The 26777-nt window shown below is 33.3% G+C and overlaps 2 protein-coding genes and 1 pseudogene across 2 annotated transcripts; all 3 read right to left on the bottom strand.

Annotated features, from left to right (window-relative positions):
• Positions 1 to 7461: 7461 nt before the first annotated feature.
• Positions 7462 to 22549, bottom strand: LOC133176537 (stimulator of interferon genes protein-like). Its single transcript, XM_061311653.1, has 3 exons — positions 22223 to 22549; positions 17019 to 17251; positions 7462 to 7736 (listed from the first exon to the last, which is right to left on the bottom strand). The coding sequence occupies exons 1-3, from the start codon at positions 22411 to 22413 to the stop codon at positions 7462 to 7464; spliced, it is 699 nt and encodes a 232-aa protein (XP_061167637.1). The 5' UTR covers positions 22414 to 22549.
• Positions 11262 to 12000, bottom strand: LOC133176532 (uncharacterized). Its single transcript, XM_061311649.1, has 3 exons — positions 11777 to 12000; positions 11540 to 11645; positions 11262 to 11448 (listed from the first exon to the last, which is right to left on the bottom strand). The coding sequence occupies exons 1-3, from the start codon at positions 11916 to 11918 to the stop codon at positions 11262 to 11264; spliced, it is 435 nt and encodes a 144-aa protein (XP_061167633.1). The 5' UTR covers positions 11919 to 12000.
• Positions 22550 to 25556: 3007 nt separating the features above from the next.
• Positions 25557 to 26538, bottom strand: LOC133176536 (uncharacterized; annotated as a pseudogene).
• Between the last annotated feature and the right edge of the window lie 239 nt (positions 26539 to 26777).

Below are 26777 nucleotides of genomic sequence, written 5' to 3'. Positions count from 1 at the left end.
CAAATTAATAAATATGTAACCATTTCATTTCCTGCCAGAGATGACATATAGACACCAAATTCTTCAGTAAAGTTATTTCTAATTAAGAAGTGATAAAATTAAATTTATCGAAAAATCTAGAAGAAAAACTTACACTCATAGATCATTTTTTTTGTAAGTGATTTCATCGGGTAACTTTCAATGAAATCGCGATATAAAACATCTTTCAGAAAGAGAGAGATGCATGTCCACAAGATCACACCTAACCAGTTGTCCACTGAATGAATATCGGACTACCTTAAAGAAGACATGAATCTATACATCTTAAGTGTACCTTTCTTACACTTGTAAGCATTCCTTATCACTATTTTTATCATTCCAGTATTCTCTATGAGATATCGAAAGATATCAAAAGTAAGTATACAAGTCTAGATGTCGAACAAAGGTTTTTTTTTATATCATGTGTACTTTTACCAAAATAACCCAAGCTGGTACACTACAAGACCAAGCTTCGTGATTGGATGACTCTGTCATTGTGCTTATGATTAATAAAAAATATAATTGCCAATGATAAGTAATTATCAAGGACACAGCGTCGTGTTTACTAAACAATTAAGCTCGACCTTGAGGCGGTCGATTGTTTAGAATTTTACGATGTTTCATCGATACTTAACACCATCTGATAAAATACACAAATTTAGAAGCAAAGCATCAAATCGACCTGTAAAATTTAGTATAATAAAATAGGGATATTAAAATCTCAAATACTTCATATATTTATACATGATATTTAATATGTAAATATCATAGGGGTAGTCGAATATATTCAAATATTCGGTAAAATAAATAAATCATGCTTTATTCTAATATGTCTGCATCACCCTACCCTGAGCTAGTACAATTTTTGCGTCGGTATTTAGGAATAAAATTTCATGTATAGTTTTTTATGTGTACAGTTAAGTATCTTTATGTAATTTTTGTCAATATTTTATAGAAATAAATTGATTGTACATTTGACTTCTCTCTATGAGTGAAAAGTTCTCGATTGGGACGTAAAACAACATACAACCAATCAATCTTACCGAAGACTTGAATAATAACTCCTACAAACGTATACCGAGCAGGATTAACAATTATGTGTGAAAGAAAAAAATTATATTAATTGATATGTTTTGAGAAAAAACCCAAACATTTTGAAAGCAATTTCCTTAATTTATTTCCTGATAATAATTTTTAATGAGATACATGTAAACAAGAAATCCCTGCCTTTATCATGAAATCGGGCCTCCAAATGATTTAATGATCAAATTCATAGAAAAACAGTCACTCTTCACGGATTTTAAATAGTTTAATAGGAATGTCTTTTTGTTTTTATAAATCTATATCTGATTAATATGGAAGACAGGAATTTTTTACTACCCGTACTGCGAGATCAGAAAACTCCTCTCGATATACAACAAAAGCCATTTTTATTATTTATTATAAAATATCGCCAAATGATTGATTTCGAGGGTATGAATTTTTTTCTAAACATCTAATTCAAAATATAAAAAAAGATGATCCGAATTGAACTTGATTAATTGAATACTTTTTAAATTAAATTTGCCAGGGTTATCTATCTTTTCAGTATACTGAAATAAAAACGAATTTTCGAATCATTAATTCATATTCAGATACATTGTATATTCATTGAATGAAAATTCCTTGACATCCATATATTAAAAAATATTTTCACAAGAAAAAGTCCAAGGAAAGCACAAAATTAAAGTATGTTTTTTATTTGAAAACTTTATACCGAGCTAAAAATAAAAATACACAAACTTTAAGATACACAGAAGTAACTCGTACTACCAGCACTTTGATTTTTAGGACAATTTCGAAATCAAAATAAATGCTCCGCAAGTTCACAATTTGAAAGGAAGAGTTCATATGGTAGAAAAAGGCCAGCTTTCGGTGTCTTTTTCTTTTCAATTTCAAATCCTCTCAACATTTTTAACACGTGTATAGATTTTTAAGATATGTCTCTAACAAATAAGAAAAGCGCCAACATTTCACTGAAATTTGTGGATTTACAATCTTCCTTCATGAAACCAGCCTGTGGTGGAACTTGAGCTGGATTGACATCATTAAACTCAGTAAAGGATAATTTTTTCTCGTACCATCCAAAAATCTGAGCCAATATACTTATGAAAGAAGAAAAGTACGTTATGTACCAAAATCGGCCCTGTCCCCAAATCTGACAAAGATTTTTTTGAAGCATGTCTAAGATGCCCTCTTTTTAATTCAGCTTAATTTTTTGTAATTATATCAAATCAATTTTTCTAAAACCTATCTGAATATAGTTAGTTTCTTTGGAAAATAACACTATGACGTTATGACGTCAATCTAGCGACGCTACGCAAATACGAGGTTGTTGGAAAGTTCGTTATATTACTCTCAAGAAATATTTTTAAAAAAACACATTTTTTCATACAGGTATAAAAAATATTTATTTTGTTGATGTGTGAAGTTTCATTCCATTCGATTTAACAGAAATTAATTTACTTAATTTAAAAAAAAACATGATTGGTAACCCCGGAGCTACATAATAACGTCAAAACACATTGCGTCATGGTGTTTTTTTTTTTTTAACCCCTTTACATTTCGCACAGTTTGGTCCAAAGCCAATTATTAAAAACGTTTCTCTATCAAATTTGATTTATTTAGCTAACAATCGTACCAGTAGCATAATTTAATTTTGTATGTCCATGTAGCATAATTTAATTTTGTATGTCCATGTTTTATTTTTTTACTCTCAAGAAATATTTAAAAAAAACACACATTTTTTCATACAGGTATAAAAAATATTTATTTTGTTGATGTGTGAAGTTTCATTCCATTCGATTTAACAGAAATTAATTTACTTAATTTAAAAAAAAAACCATGATTGGTAACCCCGGAGCTACATAATAACGTCAAAACACATTGCGTCATCGTGTTTTTTTTAAAACCCCTTTACATTTCACACAGTTTGGTCCAATAGCCAATTATTAAAAACGTTTCTCTATCAAATTTGATTTATTTTGCTAACAATCGTACCAGTAGCATAATTTAATTTTGTATGTCCATGTTTTATTTTTTTTTAATTTTACCGCGTAACTGTGCATTTACAAGATCAGCAACTGTGAAGAGCCTTTTTCTTTCCATGACCTACAAAGTTTCTGTTCAGATTTTTACAGATAATCCTTTTTCTCACAGACCGCCCTTGTCTGATACAGAGTATTAATCATTCGAATACAGCTTCTATCATTTATACACATATGCACAAATCGCTTTTGACATTTGCTCCCTACAATATTTTCCGAGTTTATTCTGAAGATTTCCAGAGTACAACACAAAATTTTGTTATACCTTTAAAAATTGGTTACAACACAAAATTTTGTTACACCTTTAAAAATTGGTTTCTAAATAAATCTATACACATTCTCAATGTTGTACAGAGCGGTCATAAAAAAATCGATGTTTGGCCGCGGAGTAAGATACCTGTCGATGAGAAATTGGACCGCTTACGACAAAATTGTGGGCGGGATCAGCTAAATCTCATTTGCATTCGTTGGTGTTCGACAGTGACGAGATTAACCAATTTTAACCCCAGTGGTTTAAGTAAATTTACATCATGGAATCTGGCACAAGATACAAAGGTATAACAAAACATTTATTGACTATGTTCTGTACTCGGGCAAAATGCGTTTTAATTGTCGACCCATCGATCGGTTAGATAAAGGCCTCAGACAAACAGTTTGGTTTTTGGGTCCGACAATATACGTACAAATGAAAGATTAATTTATACAATTTTAAAACGAGAGAGAGAGAGAGAGAGAGGGGGGGGAGGGAGAGATGCGTAACGCATATTTAATAGTACGTTTATTATGAGTATTCGATTATTCTAATTCAAGCAAGAGTTTGATTTTTAAAAGCTAGACTATTTTTATGCGAATTCCTTGGTTTGTTTTTAAGATTGCATTAAAACTTTTAGCACTATTTTATAGAATGTCAGATTCCCTATAAAATTTTATGAGAAAGCATTAAAGATATTTTTGAAAAGTATTTGAATTTTTAATTAACAGATAACATTGAAAGGACAAATTCCCCAGCCCATCCTTTCCAACGAGTCGTTGCGTCATTCACGAATTTATCTAAACAAAATGTGTTTAAAACGTTTCTATCGTCATCTGAAAAAGTTTCCAAAAAAAAAAAAAAAAAAAAGAAAAAGTACTATAATTCGATTAATAATTTTATATGTCACCGGATGGTCCTTCTCAAATGCACGAATAAAGAATCACCCATCCCCCACCCCCTTTACAAGCTGGTACGTTGTAGAGATGCAGTACTTCTCTTGGATAGTTGGCATAGGCAACTTTCTATCGCATTTTCTTTAGCAACTTATTGAGGTTTTTTTTTATTACCAATTTAGTATAGCTTTTCAAAAAAAAAGTATAAATAAATAAATAAATAAATAAATAAATAAATAAATAAATAAATAAATAAATAAATAAATAAATGAACAAATAATAAAAGAAAGATAAATGAATAAATAAAATAAATATAAACATGTATAAACATTTACTTTCTTTGAAGAACACTTTAACGATCTTTTTTTAAATACGTACATATAATTATAGATAAATACTGTTGCTTGAAATTTCTCTCAATATCTATCTTTAAGTAAGTATTTTAAGCCATCGATACCAAACCTATGGAGAGAAAGGTCATTTTATGCCTGCTTTTCAATCCATTTCAGGTAGAGCGCTCGCTCTGATCGGAAGGTCGTGTGTTCGAATCACGTATGCGACCGACCTAACTCGATTAAAATAGATAGCAACTGTTCCTTCGTCAAGCGCTCGCACTTTTAAATGAAAGTTGCGGGTCTTTCGGATGAGACCTTAAAAACCGAGGCCCCGTGTCTCTGTAGGTTCAAACTTTTTTTCACAACTTTTTTTTTCACAACCAATTTTTCCCCCAATACCTATATTCCTAAATTTTACCTATGCTACAGCAAACAGAGGGGGGGGGGGGGGGCAGTCTTTCAATGAACATTTTCAAAGTTTGGAGAAAAGTGGGAAGAAGCCCTGCGTCCCTGATTCTTCGTGCCTGATAAATAACTTGTTTTCAGACTTCTCCACACTGACAGATAATTTTGTTCCACAGTATATACTTATATTAAATTGTGTGATACACATACACTGCCTTTAGGGGTAGAAAGAATTAAGTGACAGGTAACCTTGCTGAAAAGTGAACCCCTCATCCGATACAGCTTTTTTATAATTTTTTTTTTGTCCGAAATTCTTTTTTGACCTTTCTGTCGCTTTCTCATTCCAGTCTCCTTTTAACTTCACTGGATCCTCGACAGATAAGAAATTACAACTCTGGTATATGTGGAATGATCTTAAGTAGAATATAATAAGTAGAATAAAAATAAATGTTACTAGGTGAAATATATGAGCCTTTGTTTTTATATGCATAATATTATCGACAATGTCTATAATATATTGAAACATCAACCGTGCACTTGTATAAATGACTGAAAATAGAAGACTTCAGAATATTAATTAATCGGATCAGTCGTGACCGACGGCATCCAAAAGATTGGGAATTTATAACCCCCCCCCTCCAAAAAAAATGTGTTGCAAGCTAGGGGACCTATTGTGACGTCATCTTTTAGTTTATTGCGTAATTTATTTACATATTACATGCAGACGTCAACTAAGCCGTTTCAGTAGCAAAATAAAATAAAGGCTAGGATTTAAGCATTTTCTCTTCTGCAATAATACTTTTAGTGATTTCATTTGTCAGCTAAACATTTTTATTGCTTTAGTATATTAAATTGATCTCTTCCCTTCTTGCTGGCATTATTTATCAAGTGTAAGGCTTATTTGTATAAAATTATATCGCAATTTGTCATTTCTATAGAACATTTTTTTTTTTAGTTTTTATACTATTTTCATGACAAATATATTTGTATGAGCAATATAAATATGGACAATCAATGATAAATTTATTATTTTGCATTATTACATTATTATTTTGCATAATAAATACACCATTATTATTACTCCTAGATAAGAATTCGCCTCTCGACTAACTTTGTATCCGCCACCGGAAATAGTCATGAAATGTCTAAATTAACATACTGCACATTCCCCATTCTTACCATTATTTTTGCTTGTCTGATATCAAATTATTTTCAAATATATATGTTTTATTTTGCTCGAGGGGTGTGCACTACCTCAATTTTGGGAATTTGTTGTAAAAATAGTGGAAAAAATAGCAATTTCCGGAAAGAATGGATTTTTTAAATCCTGTGAATACCTCTAATCAACGTACTTGCGAAATTTTGTTATGCATATTTCAAAACTACCAGTCTTCTTCTACATGTACATAGTAGTTATATTTTTGCAAACGTGTATATCAAAATACAAAAAATTGTGGGCCTTCGAATAATACAAAACGTATTTACTTCTTTGTTGTAATTTATGATGCCATTTCTAAGGGAATGTAGTATAATATTTATATCTATTAATTCTACGGCCTATGTGTGAACGAGTTTAAACATTAAAGCCTCTTTTTCGTTGTCAGAGATGCCCATTGTCACAATCAAAGTGGTCTGGATGCGTATTATTCTGGAGCCAAGCGGCAATATCAACGATAGGAAGTATAAATGGTTTCTTTTTCACCAAATGGATGTAAAGTTATATCCTCAACCGATTCCGTTGTCGCACTCACCCAAACCGGGCGTATCAAATACTCGTTAAAATGGCGTGTAAGACACATCGGGAATAAAAGAAACAATCAAAAAGAACTCCGATTGTGGACATATTTGAAGAAAAATGTCAATACTTTTAAGATAAGTCCCGCCGACGTTTAAAGAGTAATTCTTCGTTAGTCTCTGAACTGTGTAGTTACGTCTTTTTTGATGCTCAGACCCTTCTTTAGATGGAGAGAAGTGAAACAAAGAGCATGAATCACTTTGTGATAATCCATGTGGTCTTAAACGTTACCCAGAATCCGACCAAGAGCCAGAAAAACGAAACAAAACCATAAAACGAAAACAAAATGATAAAGTATTCCAATTATAATTGATTCGAGGATTATAGGAAGTTTCAAGTGCCTTCTCCCCGCCATCAAAGACATCTGCATTGATTTTTAAAGGCGGTGAAATATCTATGTCATTCTCTTCAATTTTGCAGAATTATCAGACTAGGAAGGACCCCCTAGAATTAGTCAAGTATTTTGATATAAAGTGGAGAGTTTTAGTAGGTTAACAGAAGTATAATTTAATAACCAAAAAAAATAATTGTAACATTAATGATAAATATAAGACATCAAATATCAGAAATTTTTTTTTATTCTATATGCTAAGTTAAAAACCACATTCATCCTAAAATCATCAACCTTTTGACCAAAGAAAAACTTTTGGTTTTCCTTGTCCTACATCATATCGGTTCATTGAACACATTGGTTAGTTGGTCTCCTCGTTCTACTGTCTTCAATTTTACCTTTCTCATCTCGGTGAATGTAAGGTTCACTTTTAGACATATGTGAATTGACAGAGTTTCCTATGGAATAAAGATTGAAATCGGGTCCACATATGGAGGAAAACTGCTCGAGGCTGCTGAAAGAGGTCTCTGTAGGTTGGTCATCCGGTGATTCCGCTTGTATCTGTTTCTTTATTTCCCTACATATTAACCGTGGTATCTTCTCAGAGCTGTTGCGGTTATCTAAAAGGTAATTTATAAAATTTCAACCCGGTAAGCATAAGCATAGTTATTGTACTGATACAGAAATACAGCAAGATAAGCGTACAGCAATTCCATTTATTGTGAATACCTATTCATAACAGAGTTATGTTTTACCAGTAGATATACATGTACTTAATAAGATATTAATGTAAATTATTTCATGCAACGAATTATGGTTATAAGAAACAATTAAGATGTTGCTGTCCATTAAAAATAAGTGCTTTTAATGCAAAAGCAAGTTCTTATGCTTTCTAGTTGCTAATTTTGATATTTAATGTTAAAAGTACAAATTTTAAAGAAAAATGGGGCTTAAGGGTTTTTCTGGTCCTCTGTTTTCGATTTTATTTAGAACAATTGAGGTGTTTATAATTAAACACCTATGATGATGCCAATTTCAATAAAAGAACTGATTTTATAACAAAATCATCTTATAACATACGTAGAGGGTACAAAATTGTTTAATTTCCAAACTTTCGTACTTTTAATTGATTTTTAAACAATTTTGCTTAAAAAATGTATTATACAAAAAATTTTGACCAATACCATACCTAGTCTTTTAAAAAGTTAAAATATCTATGCCTTTGATATACTTATACCTTTGTAAAATATAATTTTATATTTTTTCGAGCACTCAGGATCCTTCTGTAAAATGTCCTTTATTGTTAGGTAGAACCTCATGGCTTGAATATACTTTTCTCTTGTCTGTAGGCCTGTTTTAGCATTATGTTCCATTTCATACATAGTATGAATAACTGTTACATATTCACCGACGAAGTAATATTCCTATATATAAATGCATATTTTAAACAAAGGATCTATTTATAATTCTTTTTAATTAAAAAAAATAATGAATATCTATTTTGTTCTAAAATTAATGTGGTGTACAGCAAGGATGTATATCAAGGCAAAAATGAGTCACTCTTTTATCGTATGAAAGTTTCGTAAAATGTAATCAAATCTTTTCTGAGATATCGATGAAGGAAAATATAATAACAAAAATCATGTTAAATAAAACAGAGAGAGAGAGAGAGAGAGAGAGAGAGAGAGAGAGAGAGAGAGAGAGAGAGAGAAAACAGTGCATAACAAACCAACAAATACATACTTGGTAAAATGATTTTGAGGTATCTGAAATAATATCCCCAGGCAAAATCATGCGCCAGATTCCCCACAGGTAAAAGGGACTCCCAGGTGTAATGTGCTTCTGTTGACAAAAGCGACAACAGAACTGATTTGGACTGTAAAGTCTCTCGCTCTATGATTTTTTTTCTGGTTAGGTGCATGTAGAAGTTATTTTATTTTTTCCCATGATATGTGCATGTAATAAGAATTTTATCTGTGGTATATGTTTCTCAACGTTTGACCATTCACTACCCACAGTTATAAATGACCACAGCGCTGTATAATAATGTGAGATCACTATATTGGGGTTTGCACTTTCGTTGTTTTCTTGGTATAAAGAGACAAACGAATTCATGTCCCCAACAAAAAAGTTGCAATTTCATAAACAGTAAGATGTTCTTCAACCACGAAATCAAATCTCCTCAAACCAAAATTTTTTTCTTCAAACCACAAAAATAAGTAATTTTACAATGTTAATTTTCATTCTTGTTATACAGCGAAAACTATCGAATTTCTTTTAAGATTTATTTCAGATTTCCAAGAAGAGATTATGTTTGAAATCATTAATTTGATTAAAAATCTAGTGCATGTAACTTAATTTTTATTTATTGAATGTTATTTCCATGATTATAATAACATATAGTAAATACAATCCCAGATAGCATGACTATGTTGGGCCAACATAGGCCCAACAATGCTCGTTACGTCGGGCCAACGTTGGCAAACAATGTTGGCCCAACGTTATTTTGCTCATCGGTTCTGCGTAGGCCCAACGTGTAGGGCCTACACTGGCCCAACATGTTGGGCCTGCATTGGCCCAACAATGCTAGATTACGTCGTACCAACGTTTGTAAACAATGTTGGCCCAACGTTATTTTGCTCAGCGGTTCTACGTAGGCCCAACGTGTAGGGCCTGCATTGGCCCAACAATGCTAGATTACGTCGGGCCAATGTTGGTAAAAGACGTTAAATTGGCCCAACGTTATTTTGCTCATCAGTTCTACGTAGGCCCAGCTGAAGGTCCTACATAGGTCCAACGTGTAGAACCCATCGGCTCAATGTTGGCAAACAATGGACATGTACGTTAAACGTTGACCCATATATTTCCCCTTTGGTCAAACAATAATTCACTATTTACTGTTACAATTTTACTTTATCATGAAAAATAGGTGTTTAAAAGATAAGTAATAAAACATTAATTGAAAAAAAATCTCTTTTATTTTTTATTGTACTTAGTTCTCTTTTTTTTGGTGAAATGGTACATTTTAAAATTTGCGCCAAATTTTTTAAAAGATAAATGCCTAAAAAAAACAATTAAAGAATGGAAAATGTTCATATTCTTTTAGTGGTTAGGAACCAAAGTCATTTTAGCGACACACATCTAAGCATGCTCAGGTTCACTTTCTGTTTGATCATCTTGAGTGTTTTGGTTGGCTATCTGCTGCCTCCTTTTTTCGGCCCTTTTCTTTCGCCCGCCGTCCCTGTCGCTCGCAAAACGGAACCAGTCTTTAGCTATAGTGAATATCTCTGTGTCAGTGGTGTTGGAGCACAAGCGATTCTTCCTTACTGTTTCTAAATAAATAAATAAATAAATAAGAATAATGTATTTATTTCTCAAAGAATGTCCATGGAAGACCTCTCTCTCTCTCTCTCTCAATACATACCTTTTAATATTTCCTTTAATTTTAAGGAAGAGAAAGGAATTTTCCCTCCCTTTCCCATCCAGTTTATCTTAATCGCCAGTGGGTTTGATATCATGTGAGACAGGAGTCTCCTGATTGTTGTTTTGGCATTTTCCCCTCCAATTGTTGATAACGATTTCACCTGTATAATTTAAGATAAAAAAAATGAATGCATATAATAAATGGCACCTCATGTACATGTAGCAATTATATATATATATATATATATATATATATATAGAGAGAGAGAGAGAGAGAGAGAGAGAGAGAGAGAGAGACATTTAAACCTACCAAAGTTTTACATTTGTCCTTATCCTGCAGTGTGTCTTCTAGCTTATCGATATCTTCTTGTGATTTAAGAGGAAAGCACACGTCTAATTCCGTGTCAAGCTCATTTCCACCGGATATTGGGAGGCCTCCAAGTCCATCAACCTTTGAGATTGTTGCCTGTAACAGCTGCGTGTTTAGGTGCATCTGTACTTTCAATTCCTCAACGTTGGTCATGATTTTTTCCAAGCAGTTTACAATTTTCTTTTCTGATGCTAAAAACAAGGTTAGAGTTTAAAACAGACAATAAATAAGTTTGCAATATTTATGTGAGATAACATTTAAAAAAAATAAATTGGCACTGAATCATTTTAAATACATACCTGAAGTGGAGGGGCCTTTATCAAATAACGATGCTGTACAATTGGTTGGTGCTTTAGTTTTTGTTGGTTTTGAAGACGAGGGCTGACATGGGGGAGCTGGAAGGCTTGGCAGATTTGGTGGGGGCAATTTTCCTTTGAATCTTTCGAGGAGATTTTCTAATCTGTTGTCGGTGGTGTTCCTCATCTTGTTGTTTATCACACTCAACTTCTTCTGAATCTGAAGACTCAAAACGGCTTGGTCTAGGAACACAATACCAATGTATTGTTAGAATAATCTTAACATAACTTTGAATGGTAATACAAAACATGACTAAGTTGATATAATACAAACTTTTTGGTCTTCCTGGAACCAATATCCTCGTTCTCTTCAGCATCAGTTTGCAAGTCTGATGTATATGTTGCTTTTGACAGTTTTTTCCGTGCATCGTTGTACTCCGCTGCATAAAGAAATATACATGTATTCACTAGACCAAAATCTCTAATACAATGTTGATTATACAGTAATATGTACTGAATATATATACTCAAGTTTACTATATAATTATATTTTGATTGCTGATAGACTTACTTGTTTTTGCCAGTACCCTGACTGGAAGAGGTCTAAATTCTGCATTCGGGGCAATATTTGCCTTCACTGCCTTTCTTATTTTGGCTGTCATTCTAAAGGTTGGCCACTGGCACATAGTTTCATTTTCAGCTAACCACCTCATAGGAACCACATCAACTTCCTTTTCTTCTGTAAATTCCACCACTGCATATCCATTAGTTGTCAATGACCTTATTAATGATTTGATTTAAATTAAGTTTTAAAACAAAAAACAAAAACAAGATACCAAAAAAAAAAAAACCAAAACCATAAAAGTATTATTTTTGCTGACTATTCACTCCAATTGTAAGGTGTTTTTTAACCTACCAATCAGCATCTGTAAATGAAATCGCAATATATTTGTTCTTGAATGGCAGAATGACACATTTGGATTCTACGTCATTCAATTCGGAAAAATGAAAAGTGTTTCCTAAATTCGAAACTTTTAAAATTCCCAGTAATTTGGATTCTAACGGACATACGAATGCGTTTTCTGATGTTCCAAAGACCTGATGAACAAGAAAAATTTTACCTTCATGCAAAATAATGTTTTTGATTAGGCATATTTTTCCATCGATTCGTACACAGCTATCTTTGAAATTTGTTTTAAATACATATCTCACTGTCTCTACTTTCTGATACTGACAACCATGCACAAGTCTTTCATGAACAGGTCCACTGCTATGGGGTTTACTTAAATGTGGATAAGTTTTTTGTTCCTTTTGCAAATCCGTTTGTTCTGACAATCTGCGAATAATTTGTGCCAAAGGAAAAGTTGGCTTCCTCACCATTTTTTTTAACTTCGAAAGAAAGTTTTCAAATGGAAATGCAGAAATGTTGTCTAAACTACCAAAAGTTCGGGCTTCATCAGCAAGATGAACCAAACAATGGACATTGTAAACAGCCATTTCATCGCCATAAACCTGATAAAAATGTGTGACAAAAGTTCGTAGGAGATCGTGTGCATATTGATTGTATTCATTTGATAGCCTCTCATTAAGTAGAATATGTATCCCCACACTAAAAAGAAGAAAATTATGATAAATGTTTGGATGAACAGCATCATATAAAGCTACAACTCCAGTGTATAGCAAAAACTGTCGGAACTCTGTTGCCTTCCATCTTTCTATTTCTGCTAATGGCCGAGGCTTTCTTGCGAATTCAGATGGTATGCAATGCTTAAGTGCCACTAAAGACTCAGATATTTGCTGCACTTCATGCGATCCTAGTCTACAATGCAATGGACCTTTAATCCACAGTAAAAGGAGGCGTTTCATGACTCCAAGACAAACCAAATGCATATAATCCAAGGGGATTTGTGTAACCATGCGTATACTTGTTCTGGAGAGAGGGGAATCACCTAAATGATGGTCATCGTCATATTGTTGAGAAAAGGATTGATCTGTTCTTAAAGGAGCGTTTATCTCAGGAAATGTCATCTTACCCATCCACCTGCCGCGTTGAGTACATTTTTCACAACCGTGATAACCAGAATAAGACTTCACATTTTTAATGAATGCCCTGGCTGGTGCATCACATATGATTGAATCGATCGTAACATTTAACTGTTTTCCTGAGAATTCAATTCCATTTCTTTCAATTTCCATATATTCAGTTATAAAGTCATATAAATATTCTTCAAGATTGTTAGGTTTTTTGGTTCCATAGAATAGACAAATAATGAAAATTTTATTGTTGCCTTCGATGTTTTGAATTTGTCCAAGTATTGGCCAAAATTGGTCAGAGGTGCTCTTGAAGAGAGGTAAACCATCAATATTTATTTGCAGTTTCAGTGAAAATTGATCTGGTATCACATTTGTACTTTGGTTAAGTACATGGCAAAGGGATGACGCAATGCCAAAGTAATAGTACTCTCCCCCACATTTAGTTTGAATGGTATAATTCATTTTCGTTTTAAGTAATGTTCGAGGATCTTTTGGCAAATCAGGATGGAAATGGCGTAAAATTTTTAAAAGATCAGACAAAGAAACATTTGGAATCTGATGTTTAACAGCCCAATCTCGTAAATAATTTTTCAAAGCCTCATCTGACTCATTATCACTCTCTCTATCAGCATTTGAGTCAGAAGAGTCACTCCATACATGTCTCAATCCACAGTGCATCTCAAACTCATTGCTATTTTCTGCTTGTGCATGACAAATATCACTTTCTTCAATGTCTGTAGACCTTCTACTTAAGACTGATTCTTCATCTGAGATTATTTGCTCTACTTCAGAACTACATGGTTCGTCAATATTACTATCAGCTGAAACTGCAGGGCCTATCTGCAATGAACAACTATTTTGTTCAAATGTTTCTTCATCTTCACTTTCTAAGACATTTTGAGCTAATGTTCTACGAACACGTCTTCTAATTGACCAGTATGACGTGCCCTTTCCCCTTAGGTACTCATTCATTTTAATAGTGAAAGGGAATAGTCAGCAAAATAATTTTCAAAAACCCAACAATATCTAAATTAATTTAAAGATGACTTTTTAAGGATATGGATATGCAATGGCATCCACAAAAATAAATTTTACCTGCAACGAAAAGATCTTTTTTAAATTTGTTACCTTTTTTGATTCATTTTTATATCAATTTAATTCTACAATAATTTACCCAAAATTTATTTTGTTTTCATTTAGTACATTAAGAGAAATTGAAATAAAAATTTTTATATTCCCAAAGTCTAGATAGACTACCCAACTTTAACACTAAACTGTTCCATATCTAAGTTCAAATGGTAATTTATAACAACTTAACGATATTTTATGCTGTCTAGTTAAGATATTTTAAGGTATGTCACTCGTCAGCTTTTTAGAAAAGTTCAGTCAGAACCTGTTACTTCAAAACTATTTATAACACTTCAATTTTTATAACATATTGAAATTAAACAATGCAAATTATTCAACATTCAATTAAAAAACTCGCAAATTCATAAAGAAGCAAAATTTATGAAGGACGACAGAGCGCTCATAGCCCAGCTGTTTTTAAGGGATTCATTAAAGGAGAATGCATTAGAAATGCAAAAAATACTACTGACCCTACAATATTACATGCAACACTTATATGACTTCAGGACGCACTTATCAAAGCGAGGTTACTCTATCTCAGAAATTGATCGTACCATCAAAGAAACGATCAACACAAACCGATCAAAAGCACTAAAGAACAGCTATTACGTAACCCTACAGTCTTGGTTACTAAATTTAACCCTTGCATTAAAGGACTGAAAAAACGAATTCTGAAATATTGGAATATCAATCTTAGAAATCCAGAATGCAAAACTTTATTTAATTCTCAACCAATCATCACTTACAGCAAACACAAGAACATAGGCGACGAGATAATCAGGACTCACTTAAAATAAACATCGTATTATGTGTCTGTGACTCCTGATGAAGCTACTTAGCCGAAACACTCTACAACTACTTGCATAATACAAATTAATCTGCGCTTTGCAAAAACATATCTACTACCCGGTATAAATTTATGTGGTTTAGAGTGTAGGGTCCTAATAATTAAATCTCATACAAGTCTGGTTGATTGATGTCGCTAATTTTCACATTTTAAAGTAACAGTATTTCAATTATTTAATGCTTTACGTTACACTAACAAAAATTTGAACTATCAGAAATAAAAAGTGAATTTCAAACTTTCTGAACAAATTGTAAGACAGAAAAATCATCAAGTTTGTTAAGAAGAATCATAAATAAACAAACAATACATAAATTAATACTTACATGATTGTTGAATTGGTAAAATTCCACAAAAAAATGGCCAACAAGCTTCTACTTTTCAAAGTTCTTTGTCTCGATCTAACAGGCGGGAAAATGCTGTGATCGAAGCAGCGATGGAGGGTCTTTGTCTTTAATTTGACCATCCTAATTCCTGTATCAAATATCACGCTTTTCTCCACAAACTGACCAGTCTCCCGCTGTTTATCTCATTGCCTAATTGCATTCTGCTGAAAGTGTTCTCTTATCTTTAACTTGATGCCCAGATTATTGACACACACAGACGAGGGTACAGGATAAAAATCAACATATTATATTTATATTTTTTTTAATTTACTTTACTTTACATTTTGCATTCAGATTGTTTGGTTGAGAAATATAATTAACATGCTTTTTCATTTGTGAAGAAAACACACACCATAATTTTCTAAATGTATTAAATTTAATTATCAATAAGAATTGTTTCTTATCATTCAAATGTCAAATAATTATTTGACAAGTTAATATGTTAGTCCATAGCCAGTATTAATTTAAAAATCTCTTAGAGAAGTGATTGCAAACACACGTTTTGCATGTTTCCTTCCAGTCATTATCAATATATCTTATGATTTTTGTTGGGCCAACATTGGGCCTGTATAGAACTCACATTTGAATAGTCTTAAAGATTTTACGTTGGGCCAACATTAGGCTAACGTAGAATACCCTAGGAATTTTGACTGATTTTATATTGGTTGATATATACATATATACATAACGGAATTAGTTGATGTTGGACCAACGTTGGGCCAACGTAAGAATCCCTTGGTTGTGGTGCTCTTTTCAATTAGGCCTAGGGTAAAACAAACAATGGGCTAGCATTGGGCCAACGTAACGCTCCCAACTCATGCATATCGTCCTTTCGTTTGGGCAAACGTTGCACCAACATACTCACACTAACTAAAAGAAAACTTAAACAGACAGTCAAGCTTACATTGAGCCAACGTTGGGCCAACATACTGTTACCAGATTAAATTATCAGTTGCATTACAAACGTTAGGCCAACAATGGGCCAACTTTGAACCCCCAACGTCCTTAAAATATGTTGGTTAATCTATGTTGGGCCAACATTGGACCTATTTAAATTTCCCAACAGTATTCCAACTGGTATTGTGTTGGTTGATCTACGTTGGGCCAACGTAAACCCAACGTAGAAAACCCAACTTCATTCTGACTAGGTTTTAAATTAATTATTTCATGTTGGGCCAACATTGGGCCAACGTAGAATTCTTGATGTCATTTTTACCTTCGGTTAACATCGGTTTACCTATGTTTGGCCAACATTGTATCATTGTTATATACCAAACTCAATATTATAAAATTTCTAACTCAATAAGTCTAACGTTGGGCCATTAATGGCCCAACGTTGTACACCCAACGCCAACCATCTGCCTACAACCCAACCACTTGCCAACGTTGGCCCAACATAGTCATGCTATCTGGGAACTTACTTTTAATGGCCTGGATGATATCATGAACATTCTCGAAATTTTCTCGGAGTTCTACACAAGTAAGAAGTCGGAGTGTAGGTGGGAGACATCCTAGCTTGACCCCGCCTAGCAGTACCGGAACCAGACAAACGCTGTTCCGGATATGGGAATCGTCCACAGCAATCAGCATCTCAAAGTTGCTCCACTCGCTTTGTAATGACGACGGGGAAATCACCAGAATCACATGGCGGGAACTGAAAGAATATGTTTAAATAAAAGGCTCATGGGAAACAATGCTCACCTGCATCACCTCGGCCAAGCTGTTCTTCAGAGGAAGATTTTCAAAAGATTTGTCTCTCTCTTTATTCCAATGAAAAATGGAGACTCCGTATTTTGGCCCCTACTAGCCTTAAGGGATTATTATTTAACCAGCTTGAATCCACACAACATTGGGAGGGGATGTTTTGATATCAATATGACTAACATGGCCTTAATTGCTGTCTTGTAGAAGATTTTTTCAAAAAGATTTTTTATGTACATTAGCATTATGTAAAATCTGATCTCCAATTTTACCCCCATCTTAACCAGGGTCCATAATTTGAATTTAAAAATAAATGAATCAATAGAATTTATACAATGTTTGCAAATTGATGCAATGTACTTGCTACTGCCTTGCTACTTTGTTCCTATATATTTTCTTGTAAAACTCTGATTCCCTGTTGTGGCCCATCTTGGGGGGGGGGGATAATCTACATTACCTGAGGATGCTTGCACATTACGACTAATCATGGCTTTGTTGTATTTCATTTTTTCAATTTTTTTTTATATAATACCATGTAAAACTTTGATCTCCTATTTGTGGCTCTACCCAACCCAGGTGGGTATGATTTGATCAAAGTTATATCTACAATACCTGAGAATGCTTCCATATGAATAATCTTGCCCATTGTTGTTCTTAAGAAAAAGAGTTTCAAATACACATGTATTACCATGTTAAACGTTGTTCTCCCATTGTCGCCGCATCCTACTCTTGAGGGCCATGATTTGAACAAATCTGAATCTACACTACCTGAAAATGCTTCCATATAAATATGAGAAATCATGACCCAGCTGTTTTTCAGAAGAATGATTTTAAACTTCAAAAGAATCATTTTAAATTCCTATTCAAACCTATGATCCCTTACTGTGGTCCCACCATACCACAGGGACCCGGATTTGAATATCTTTTCTGGTTCAGTGATTCTTGAGAAGAAGTTTTTTAAATTTGATACATTATTTTCTCCAGTTCTTAATTATCTACCCTTGATCATGAATGAATCCCCTACACCCAAGAATGTTTTGTGGCAAGTTTGGTTGAAATTGGCCCAGTCATTCTTGGGAAGTTGAAAACGTTAAAAGTTTACAGATGGACGGACAGACAGACAGACCGACAAAATGTCATCAGAAAAGCTCTTATGCGCCTTCAGCAAAAAGTGTTGCAATATACACCAAACAGGTATTTGCTACCTCTTCTTACTTGAAAATATCTTTTGCAAATAACATTAACAATTTATCTGTTTTTACTCATTCAATAAAAGGGGCTATCTCTTTGGCAATGAACAAAACAAGTAGGATTTCAATTTACTTTAATTGAAAAACTATATGTAATTTTAACCTTAAATCAAAAAAATGTTTTGCGTTTTAGAATACAGAATTTGTTTTCTATTGATACCATTTTCTGTTCTCCAATTATCAACTTGAATGTTGATCTACATAATTATAATTCACTGCCTTCTTATTGTATGCAATGTGCTTTTTACATGCATTTTTAGGCTGTGACTTGAATTCTCAGGAAAGAATCGAGTTGTCCCCCTCCCCCTTTACTCCTTTTCATGACTCTAATCCACATTTAATGAAACAAGCAAATTCACAGAATGGTGGTCCCCCGCTTTTCGCTTTAGTGTATGGGATGCATTTTGTGGCATATTGTAACTGTCTTCGGCCAAAGTTATTTTTTTATAAGAAAGTCAAACTTCTAGGTCAAGGTCATGAGTAAAAAAATGATGTAACTTTCTGAAAGGTGTTGTCATATGTAATTTACATATAAAATGTGAAAGCCCCATCTTCTCTTCAAAAGTTATAACTAATGTAAAAAATAAATAGTGTAGGATAAACTTTAAGGTCAAGTTCACGGCGTCAAAAACTATAGTACATTTAGCAAAGTCTTGAAACAGGTGATGCACCTGTCAAATATAAATGCCCTATCTTCTCTCATTAAAAAAAATATCAGCAATGTTAATTATCAGCAATGTTAAAAGTTTGAAAATTAGGTCAAACTTCAAGGTCAATGTCAAGAGTTAAAAATCATAGTACATTTGAATCTGAATGCCTTATCTTTTCAATCCTTTATAAGTTATCAGTAATGCTAAAATGTTGGAAAATTAGGTCAAACTTCAAGGTCAAAGTCACTGGGTCAAATATCATACCACAATCGGAAACTTCTTGTCAAATGTAATGCTCTTGTCAAATATGAAAGTCCTAACTTCTCTCATTCAAAAGTTATTAAGAATGTAAATTTTAAAAAAAAAAATGGTCAAACTTTAAGGTCAAGGTCTCAGGGTAAAATATTATAGCACGTTCGGAAATATCTTGTCACAGGTAATGCAAATGTCAAATATAAATGTCCTATCTTCTCTCATTTAAATGTTATATTCAATGTTAAATTTTGAAAAGTAGGTCAAACCTCAAGGTCACGGGGTAAAAAATCATAGTATATTTGGAAAGTCTTATCAAAGGTAATGTACATATGAAAGATGAAAGCCATATCTCTTCTTGTTCAATAGTAATGATCATGGTAAAAGTAAAGTTAAAATTTTATAAAAGTAGGCCAAACGTCAAAGTCAAGGGATCAAAAGTCATGATATATTCGGAAAGGTCTTGTCACAGGTAATAGACATGTGAAATGAAAGTTCTATGATCTTTTTTCATTCAAAGCTTATGAACATACTTGGGGTAATGCTAAATGTAATGGTAATGCATTGCAATGCATTACCTGAACTTAAAGTAATGCTAGTAATGTGTAATGTCAAAAAATTTGCATTACATGTAATGGCAATGTAATGCATTACTTTCGCAGGTAGGTTAAGGCTTCCCGAAGAAAAATCACAGTGCACTCTGTGCCTTCACATCTCTGGACTACCAAAATATGACGTCATAATGGAAAATGACGTCAAATCACTGCAAACTTGAGGTGTTATGACGGGGAGAGTGTCACTAACTTAACACTTTATTTCAAACTATATGTAAAATGCTACATAGCTATTGCAAAATTCACGGGTCGTTAAAGGTTTTTTAAGTCTTATATGTCCGATTATTTTAAAAATACACCGCTTACCTACCCTTGACTGAAATTCCGCATGTTCAAAATGCTTATGAAAAATATACTTTTGAAATGTACGCTGTTTTATACTCGTGGTTGGAGGTAGAATTTATTTTGTGTGTATAAAAGATTCTGGCGCAGGTGATTAATGAGGATTAATCTGAGAATTTTTGTGAAAATCTGTAAGAAGAGGTTGTTCTCTAACTGAATCTTGCTTGGGAAAAATGTGTGTTGGCTTTGTCTTAATACAGATTACGATATTGTGTGGAAAATACCCTCAAATTTGTAGGTAAGTTGAATTTCTCACGAAATATTTTGTACCCAAGTAATACTATGACTTTTCCCAAGCACATTTCGGATACACAAGGATACGATGAGTTCCTGTTAATAAAAAATGTTAATAATTATTGTGTTAATCAGCTGCGCCGAAGCGATTTATATGAAACACTTCAAAAAATTATAAAAGATCGTCACGTGATCAACAAAATCATGTGATATCATAACAAATATGTTTATATATAGCCGAGGAAACCCTGTATATAAATTGGAAGTACTAAAGTTCAATACTTATAAATTAAAACCAAAACCGACCTCGCAATGACATATTATGATTTGAGCGCATTTTAAAGCTTCGGGAAGCCTTAACATAGCTGCGTTCTCAAATCCAGAGTAGTGCTGGCATTACATAGCATTACTAAGCATTATTTTGTATAAACCTATTTTAAAAAATCGAAAATGGACATGGACATTATTGCTTAGATTATTTTTTATATAATCGAAATGAATGAAAAAAGTTAACCCATTTGAATAAAACTCTCCGTGTCTATTTAAATACATTTTTTATTTTGTTGAGAGTACAATTACCACTCATTTATATTTTCATACTTATTTTAGATCAGATTCAATTTCAAAGAATATTTTAAAGATTTTTTCTTTGTTTTAAATATCCTTTAAAAATAATTCTGGTATGAGACACACTAATTAATATACACTATAAACTGATAATTGCCACCTTTTGAATAGAGCGTCATCAAAATACACAATGCCTCTAAGGTTATGTAACAATTAAAACAATATATTGTTTTAAGAAACACTCCAAAATCCAGCCCCTTTCTTCTGACTGTTTATGAAACATTAATTGAGTTGTCTAGCTTGAGCTGACCATGACAAATTCATTGCACCAAAAGAATTAGAAGACAGGCATTCTACTTTTAGCAGAGCAAAATGTACATACATGTACTGTCCAACCCTTTTTACAAGTTTGTCAGTGCAATTAATTTTTGTCATCATTTAAGGTACTAGATCCAAATAATCTTCATATATCTTATTAAGTTTAGTTATAGTTTTGGGGAAGGGAGTAAATTGCCCCCAAAAGTTAAACTGCTCTATGACATCAATAGTTACACAAAAAGTGCATATTTACAAGTTTTTATCGCTTTGGCAATTGAAAAGTTTGAACGTCCTATGAATAATAAAAAGACATGTGAACTACACTGTAATAAATACAAGTACTTTAAATCAAATTTGAATTATCATTCATCATGCTTATTTTTGAAGGGGTAAGATGCATATTTATGAAAATATCTGCAAAGTTTTGTATTTTTATTTTTGAAAACCTCCAAAAGTAATGGTAATAATATTGCATTACTTAACTAAAGTAATGGCAATCTAATGCATTACTTTAAGAAATTAAAGTAATGGATGGTAATTTAATGCCCAAATTCTTGAAGTAATGGCAATGTAATGCATTGCTTTACAATGTAATTCGCCAAAAGCCTGGTTATGTCCAAGGTTTAAGTTTTTTGACAGACTGACAGATAATGAGATTTAATGTCTCCTCGCTTTCGCGAAAGCGGGAAACAATTACCTATGTATGGCGTCAACGACCAGATCGATTTGAGCTCCTCCTGGTAAGAAATCTCTCTCAGGGAAGCAGCACTGAAAGCCCTCGTTTTCTATAACTTCTAGTATTTTCTTTGCGTTGTTTGTATCTGTGTCGGGACAGTAGGAGATGAAGGCATGGTATCTGTGTGGATGTTCAAGTGTGGGCGACGACATCTCGACGTATGGTTGTGTCTTATAATAAAAAATACATCGAGGAGCTCATCTTCATTCATGTAAAGTTACTGGGGCCAGTAATAAACAAGAGGCCCATGGGCCACATCGCTCACCTGAGCACATTGGCTAGGATAAAGCACAAATCTGTTCAGTATTGAAAAGTTTTCATGGGGAGACTTGAATTTTAAGCTACCTGAGGCTGCTTCCATATCAAAATAACAAATGCTTTGCTGTTCTTGAGCGAAGATTTTTAAAGATTTTTTCCGATATATTCCTTTGTAAAAATTGATACCTCATTGTGGCCCCTCCCTACCCCAGAGGGTCTTCATCGGAACAAACTTGAATCTGCACTACCTGAGGATGCTTCCATTTCAATATGACTAAACATGGCTTTGCTGTTCTTCTGAACAAGAGTTTTTCCTATATATTCCTTAGTACAATTTTGATCCCCCATTGTGGTCCCACTCTAACCCCAAGAGGTCCTGATTTGAACAACTTGAGTCTACATTACCTGAGGATGCTTACATATCAATGACTAAACAAGGCTTTGCTGTTCTTGAGAAGAAGATTTTTAAAGATTTTTCCAATATATTCCTATGTAAAAATTTGATCCCCACTGTGGCCCCACCCTACCCCTAGGGGTCATGAATTGAACAAACTTAAATCTACACTATGTAATCAAGGTTTCCTATAAGTTTCAACTTTTTTGTGCCAGTGGTTCTTGATTCTTAAAAGATGCCACCAAATTTCACTATTTCTGAAATATCTCCCCGCAGCACAGTTAAGGCTGCAGTAAGGAGGCGGGGCCTAATTTATACGGGAAATGCTTACTATGACATCACACAAAAATATAAGTTCTTCAAATTACCACAAAATGAAATGATTTGCTATTTTAAACTGATGAATAGCTTTAAACTACATCAATACTAACTAGTGCATGCATTATTGTCGTTGGTTAAATCCAACACAGCAATATATAAACAATTCACTGATCGCAATGCACTTGTCAATGTGACGTCATATCGGAATATTTGACGCAGTTTGTGTGCAGTGAGAGGCGGATCAAGTTACATTTATACAATGAAAAATGTATTTTGTAATTAAATAAAATATAAATTGTAGATATATAAGAGGCCATTAACTTGGATACGATGTCTTTTTTATGATTTTATTCATATACTTCCCGTACATTCCCTAGAAAAGCGATACTGTTGTATATTTGTATGCAGATTCATTGAAGGGTAATAGAAGGGTTGTAATAAATCGATATATTGCAAGGGCATACCCTCAATGAATTATGACAAGCTTTTACACATAAACTTTTTTAGAGCTCTGCCATTCACCCACAGCATTTTCCCTTTGTTTCAAATAAATGTGATAGAGTGTGGTACTAGCTTGGGCTAGTGGTTTACCCTTTAGCTCAATTGGTAGAGCACTGGACTGGCAAGCCAGAGGCCCCGGGTTCAAGAAGTATGAAGATATTTGAAAAGTGCTGCGAACCTGTTGAAATCTTGCAAATGAATTAATTATATCTAGATATAATGTACTTGACCAGCAAAATATTCAACATACGGTCTAACAAATGTAATTTTAGCAATTAGATAGTAGAATCTATATAGGTTCGCAGCACTTTTCACAAACTACAAAGAGTGTTGAAAATAATTATATGTTAAACTTAAGATTTTTAACTTGGTTATGCCCTTGCAATATTAGAATTTATAGATGACCTCAATACTTCAGGTATATTTGCTAAAATCACGTGACTGCCACATCACGTGACAAGTCTTAATAAGAAATCTAATCGTCTTCAACATTTAGTTTTCAACCACATTGCATTTGTGCGATAATAGTAAAGTCCTAAAAAGAAATGCCCATCCTGGTAAAGAATGTATTTTTTACCTAAAAATTCGCCGATATTTCCATTTGGCACCTTAACTGTGCTGCGCCCTTGAATGAGGGCGTGGCCCTTCATTTGAACAAACTTGAATCCGTTTAACCTAAGGATGCTTTGTAGCAAGTTTTGTTGAAATTGGCCCAGTGGTTCGTGAGAAGAAGTTAAAAATATGAAAGGTTTACAGAGGGACGGACGGACAGATGGACAACAGACAAAATGTGGTCAGAAAAGCTCACTTGAGCTTTCAGCTCAGGTGAGCTAAAACTTATTTGTTTGATCTTCTCCGACCGACCCATGAAAATTGCCCCTACCCGATCATTTTTTTAATACTTTAATTTCTTTTTTGGTTTATGGGAAAATACAGATTTTAAAGTTAAGGTTTATCATTTCCTTGGGGCGTTTCTTAAGATTGAAAGTAGGAATCAATATGAAATAATACTAGTTGTCAGACGTATACTGAAAACATCAGTAAATTTGTTAAGTCTGTAGTTTTTTATGACATATCTATCAATGTGTTAGATAATTCAGGAAAAAACAAAAACAAAAACTACCTACCAACATACCCATCTTTGAAAATGTGGATCGGAGTACATCAAAGAAAAAAAAATTAATGATGGCCTAGAAACCTGGTGTCATGTTGCATAACTATACTAAGATGAAGTGCGTGTAAATTTAAATAAAGAGATGTGATGAATGGAAAATTTTGCAGACTGTCAAACAGGATTCAATACAGGAGAAACTGCATGCACTACCGTCGTACTTTGGCCCCTCTTGACAACGAATTTTATTCGTAAAATCCCTCTCGATCTACAACAATTGAAATTCACACGTATCCATTTTATTGTTCCTCATAAAATATCGCCAAATGTTTGAATTCGAGGGTATGATTTTTTTTTCTAAACATCTAATTCAAAATATGAAAAGGATTATCCAATTTGAACTTGATTAATTGAATACTTTTCCAAATAAATTTGCCAGGGTTATCTATCTTTTCAGTATACAGCCCCCCCCCCCCCCGAATTTTCGAATCATTAATTCATATTCAAATACATTGTATATTCATTGAATGAAAATTCCTTGACATCCATATATTAAAATATTTTCACAAGAAAAAGTCCAAGGAAAGCACAAAATTAGTATTTTTTTATTTCAAAACTTTATACCGAGCTAAAAACAAAAATACACAAACTTTAAGATACACAGAAGTAACACGTACTACAAGTACTTTGATTTTAGGACATTTTCAAAATCAAAATAAATGCTCCGCAAGTTCACAATTTGAAAGGAAGAGAACATATGGTAGAAAAAGGCCAGCTTTCGGTTTCTCTTTCTTTTCAATTTTAAATCCTCTCAACATTTTTAACGCGTGTATAGATTTTTGAGATATGTTTTTAACAAATAAGAAAAGCGCCTACTTTTCACTTTAATTTGTGGATTTACAATCTTCTTTCATGAAACTAGTCCGCGGTGGAACTTAAGCTGGATTGAAATCATTAAAATCAGTAAAGGATAGATTTTTCTCGTACAATCCAAAAATCTGAGCCAATATACTTATGTAATTTGTCGTAATTTATGATGCCATTTCTCAGGGAATGTAGTATAATATTTATTTATCCATTGTACGGCCTCTGTGTGAACGAGTTTAAACATTAAAGCCTCTTTTTCGTTGTCAGAGATGCCCATTGTCACAATCAAAGTCGTCTGGATGCGTATTATTCTGGAGCCAAACGGCAATATCAACGATAGGAAGTGTAACCATGTTTTTTTTTACCAAATAGATGTAAAGTTATTTCCTCAACCGATTCCGTTGTCGCACTTACCCAAACCGGGCTTATCAACGTGTGATTATCAAATACTCGGTAAAATGGCGCGTAAGACACATCGGGTATAAAAGAAACAATCAAAAAGAACTCCGATTGTGGATATGTTTGACGAAAAATGTCAATACTTTTAAGATAAGTCCCGCCGACGTTTATAAAGTAATTCTTCGTTAGTCTCTGACCTGTATACTTACGTCTTTTTTGATGCTCAGACCCTTCTTCGGATGGAGGCAAGTGAAACAAAGAGTATGAATCACTTTGTGATAATCCACGTGGTCTTAAACGTTACTCAGAATCCGACCGAGAGCCAGAAAAACGAAACAAGAAACCATAAAGTATTCCAATTATAAGTGATTCGAGGATTATAAGAAGTTTCAAGTGCCCTCTTCCCGCCCTCAAAGATAACTGCATTGATTTTTAAAGGCGGTGCAATATCCATGTCATTCTCTTCAAGTAGCAAAATTATCAGACTAGGAAGGACCTTGATTGACCCCCTAGAATTTGACAAGTCGTATTCTGATGGAAAGTGGAGAGTTTTAGTTGGTTAACCGAAGGATAATTGAAAAATTAAAGGATTATTGTAACATTAATTATAGATATAAGAAAACAAATATCAGAAAACACAATCTTTTATTCTATATGCTAAGATA

Source organism: Saccostrea echinata, unplaced genomic scaffold, assembly GCF_033153115.1.
Source record: "Saccostrea echinata isolate AGI-Se365-2 ecotype Australia unplaced genomic scaffold, CSIRO_AGI_Sech_v1 ptg000076l, whole genome shotgun sequence".
Lineage (NCBI taxonomy): Eukaryota > Metazoa > Mollusca > Bivalvia > Ostreida > Ostreidae > Saccostrea > Saccostrea echinata.
Note: the sequence above shows the minus strand (reverse complement) of the source record. Positions and strands in the feature narration are given on the sequence as shown.

What these genes read in the sequence shown, in the direction of transcription:
- LOC133176532 (XM_061311649.1), bottom strand. Translation starts at nt 11,918, where the DNA reads ATGAGGTGGTTAGCTGAAAATGAAACTATGTGCCAGTGGCCAACCTTT. An exon ending in CAGGGTACTGGCAAAAACAA is followed by an intron (nt 11,646 to 11,776) that starts GTAAGTCTATCA and finishes TTCTTTATGCAG; the next exon opens with CGGAGTACAACGATGCACGG. An exon ending in GGTTCCAGGAAGACCAAAAA is followed by an intron (nt 11,449 to 11,539) that starts GTTTGTATTATA and finishes TTGTGTTCCTAG; the next exon opens with ACCAAGCCGTTTTGAGTCTT.
- LOC133176537 (XM_061311653.1), bottom strand. Translation starts at nt 22,413, where the DNA reads ATGTCGTCGCCCACACTTGAACATCCACACAGATACCATGCCTTCATC. An exon ending in GTCGTTGACGCCATACATAG is followed by an intron (nt 17,252 to 22,222) that starts GTAATTGTTTCC and finishes ATATTCTTTCAG; the next exon opens with TTCCCGCCATGTGATTCTGG. An exon ending in TATCATCCAGGCCATTAAAA is followed by an intron (nt 7,737 to 17,018) that starts GTAAGTTCCCAG and finishes ATTACCTTTTAG; the next exon opens with ATAACCGCAACAGCTCTGAG.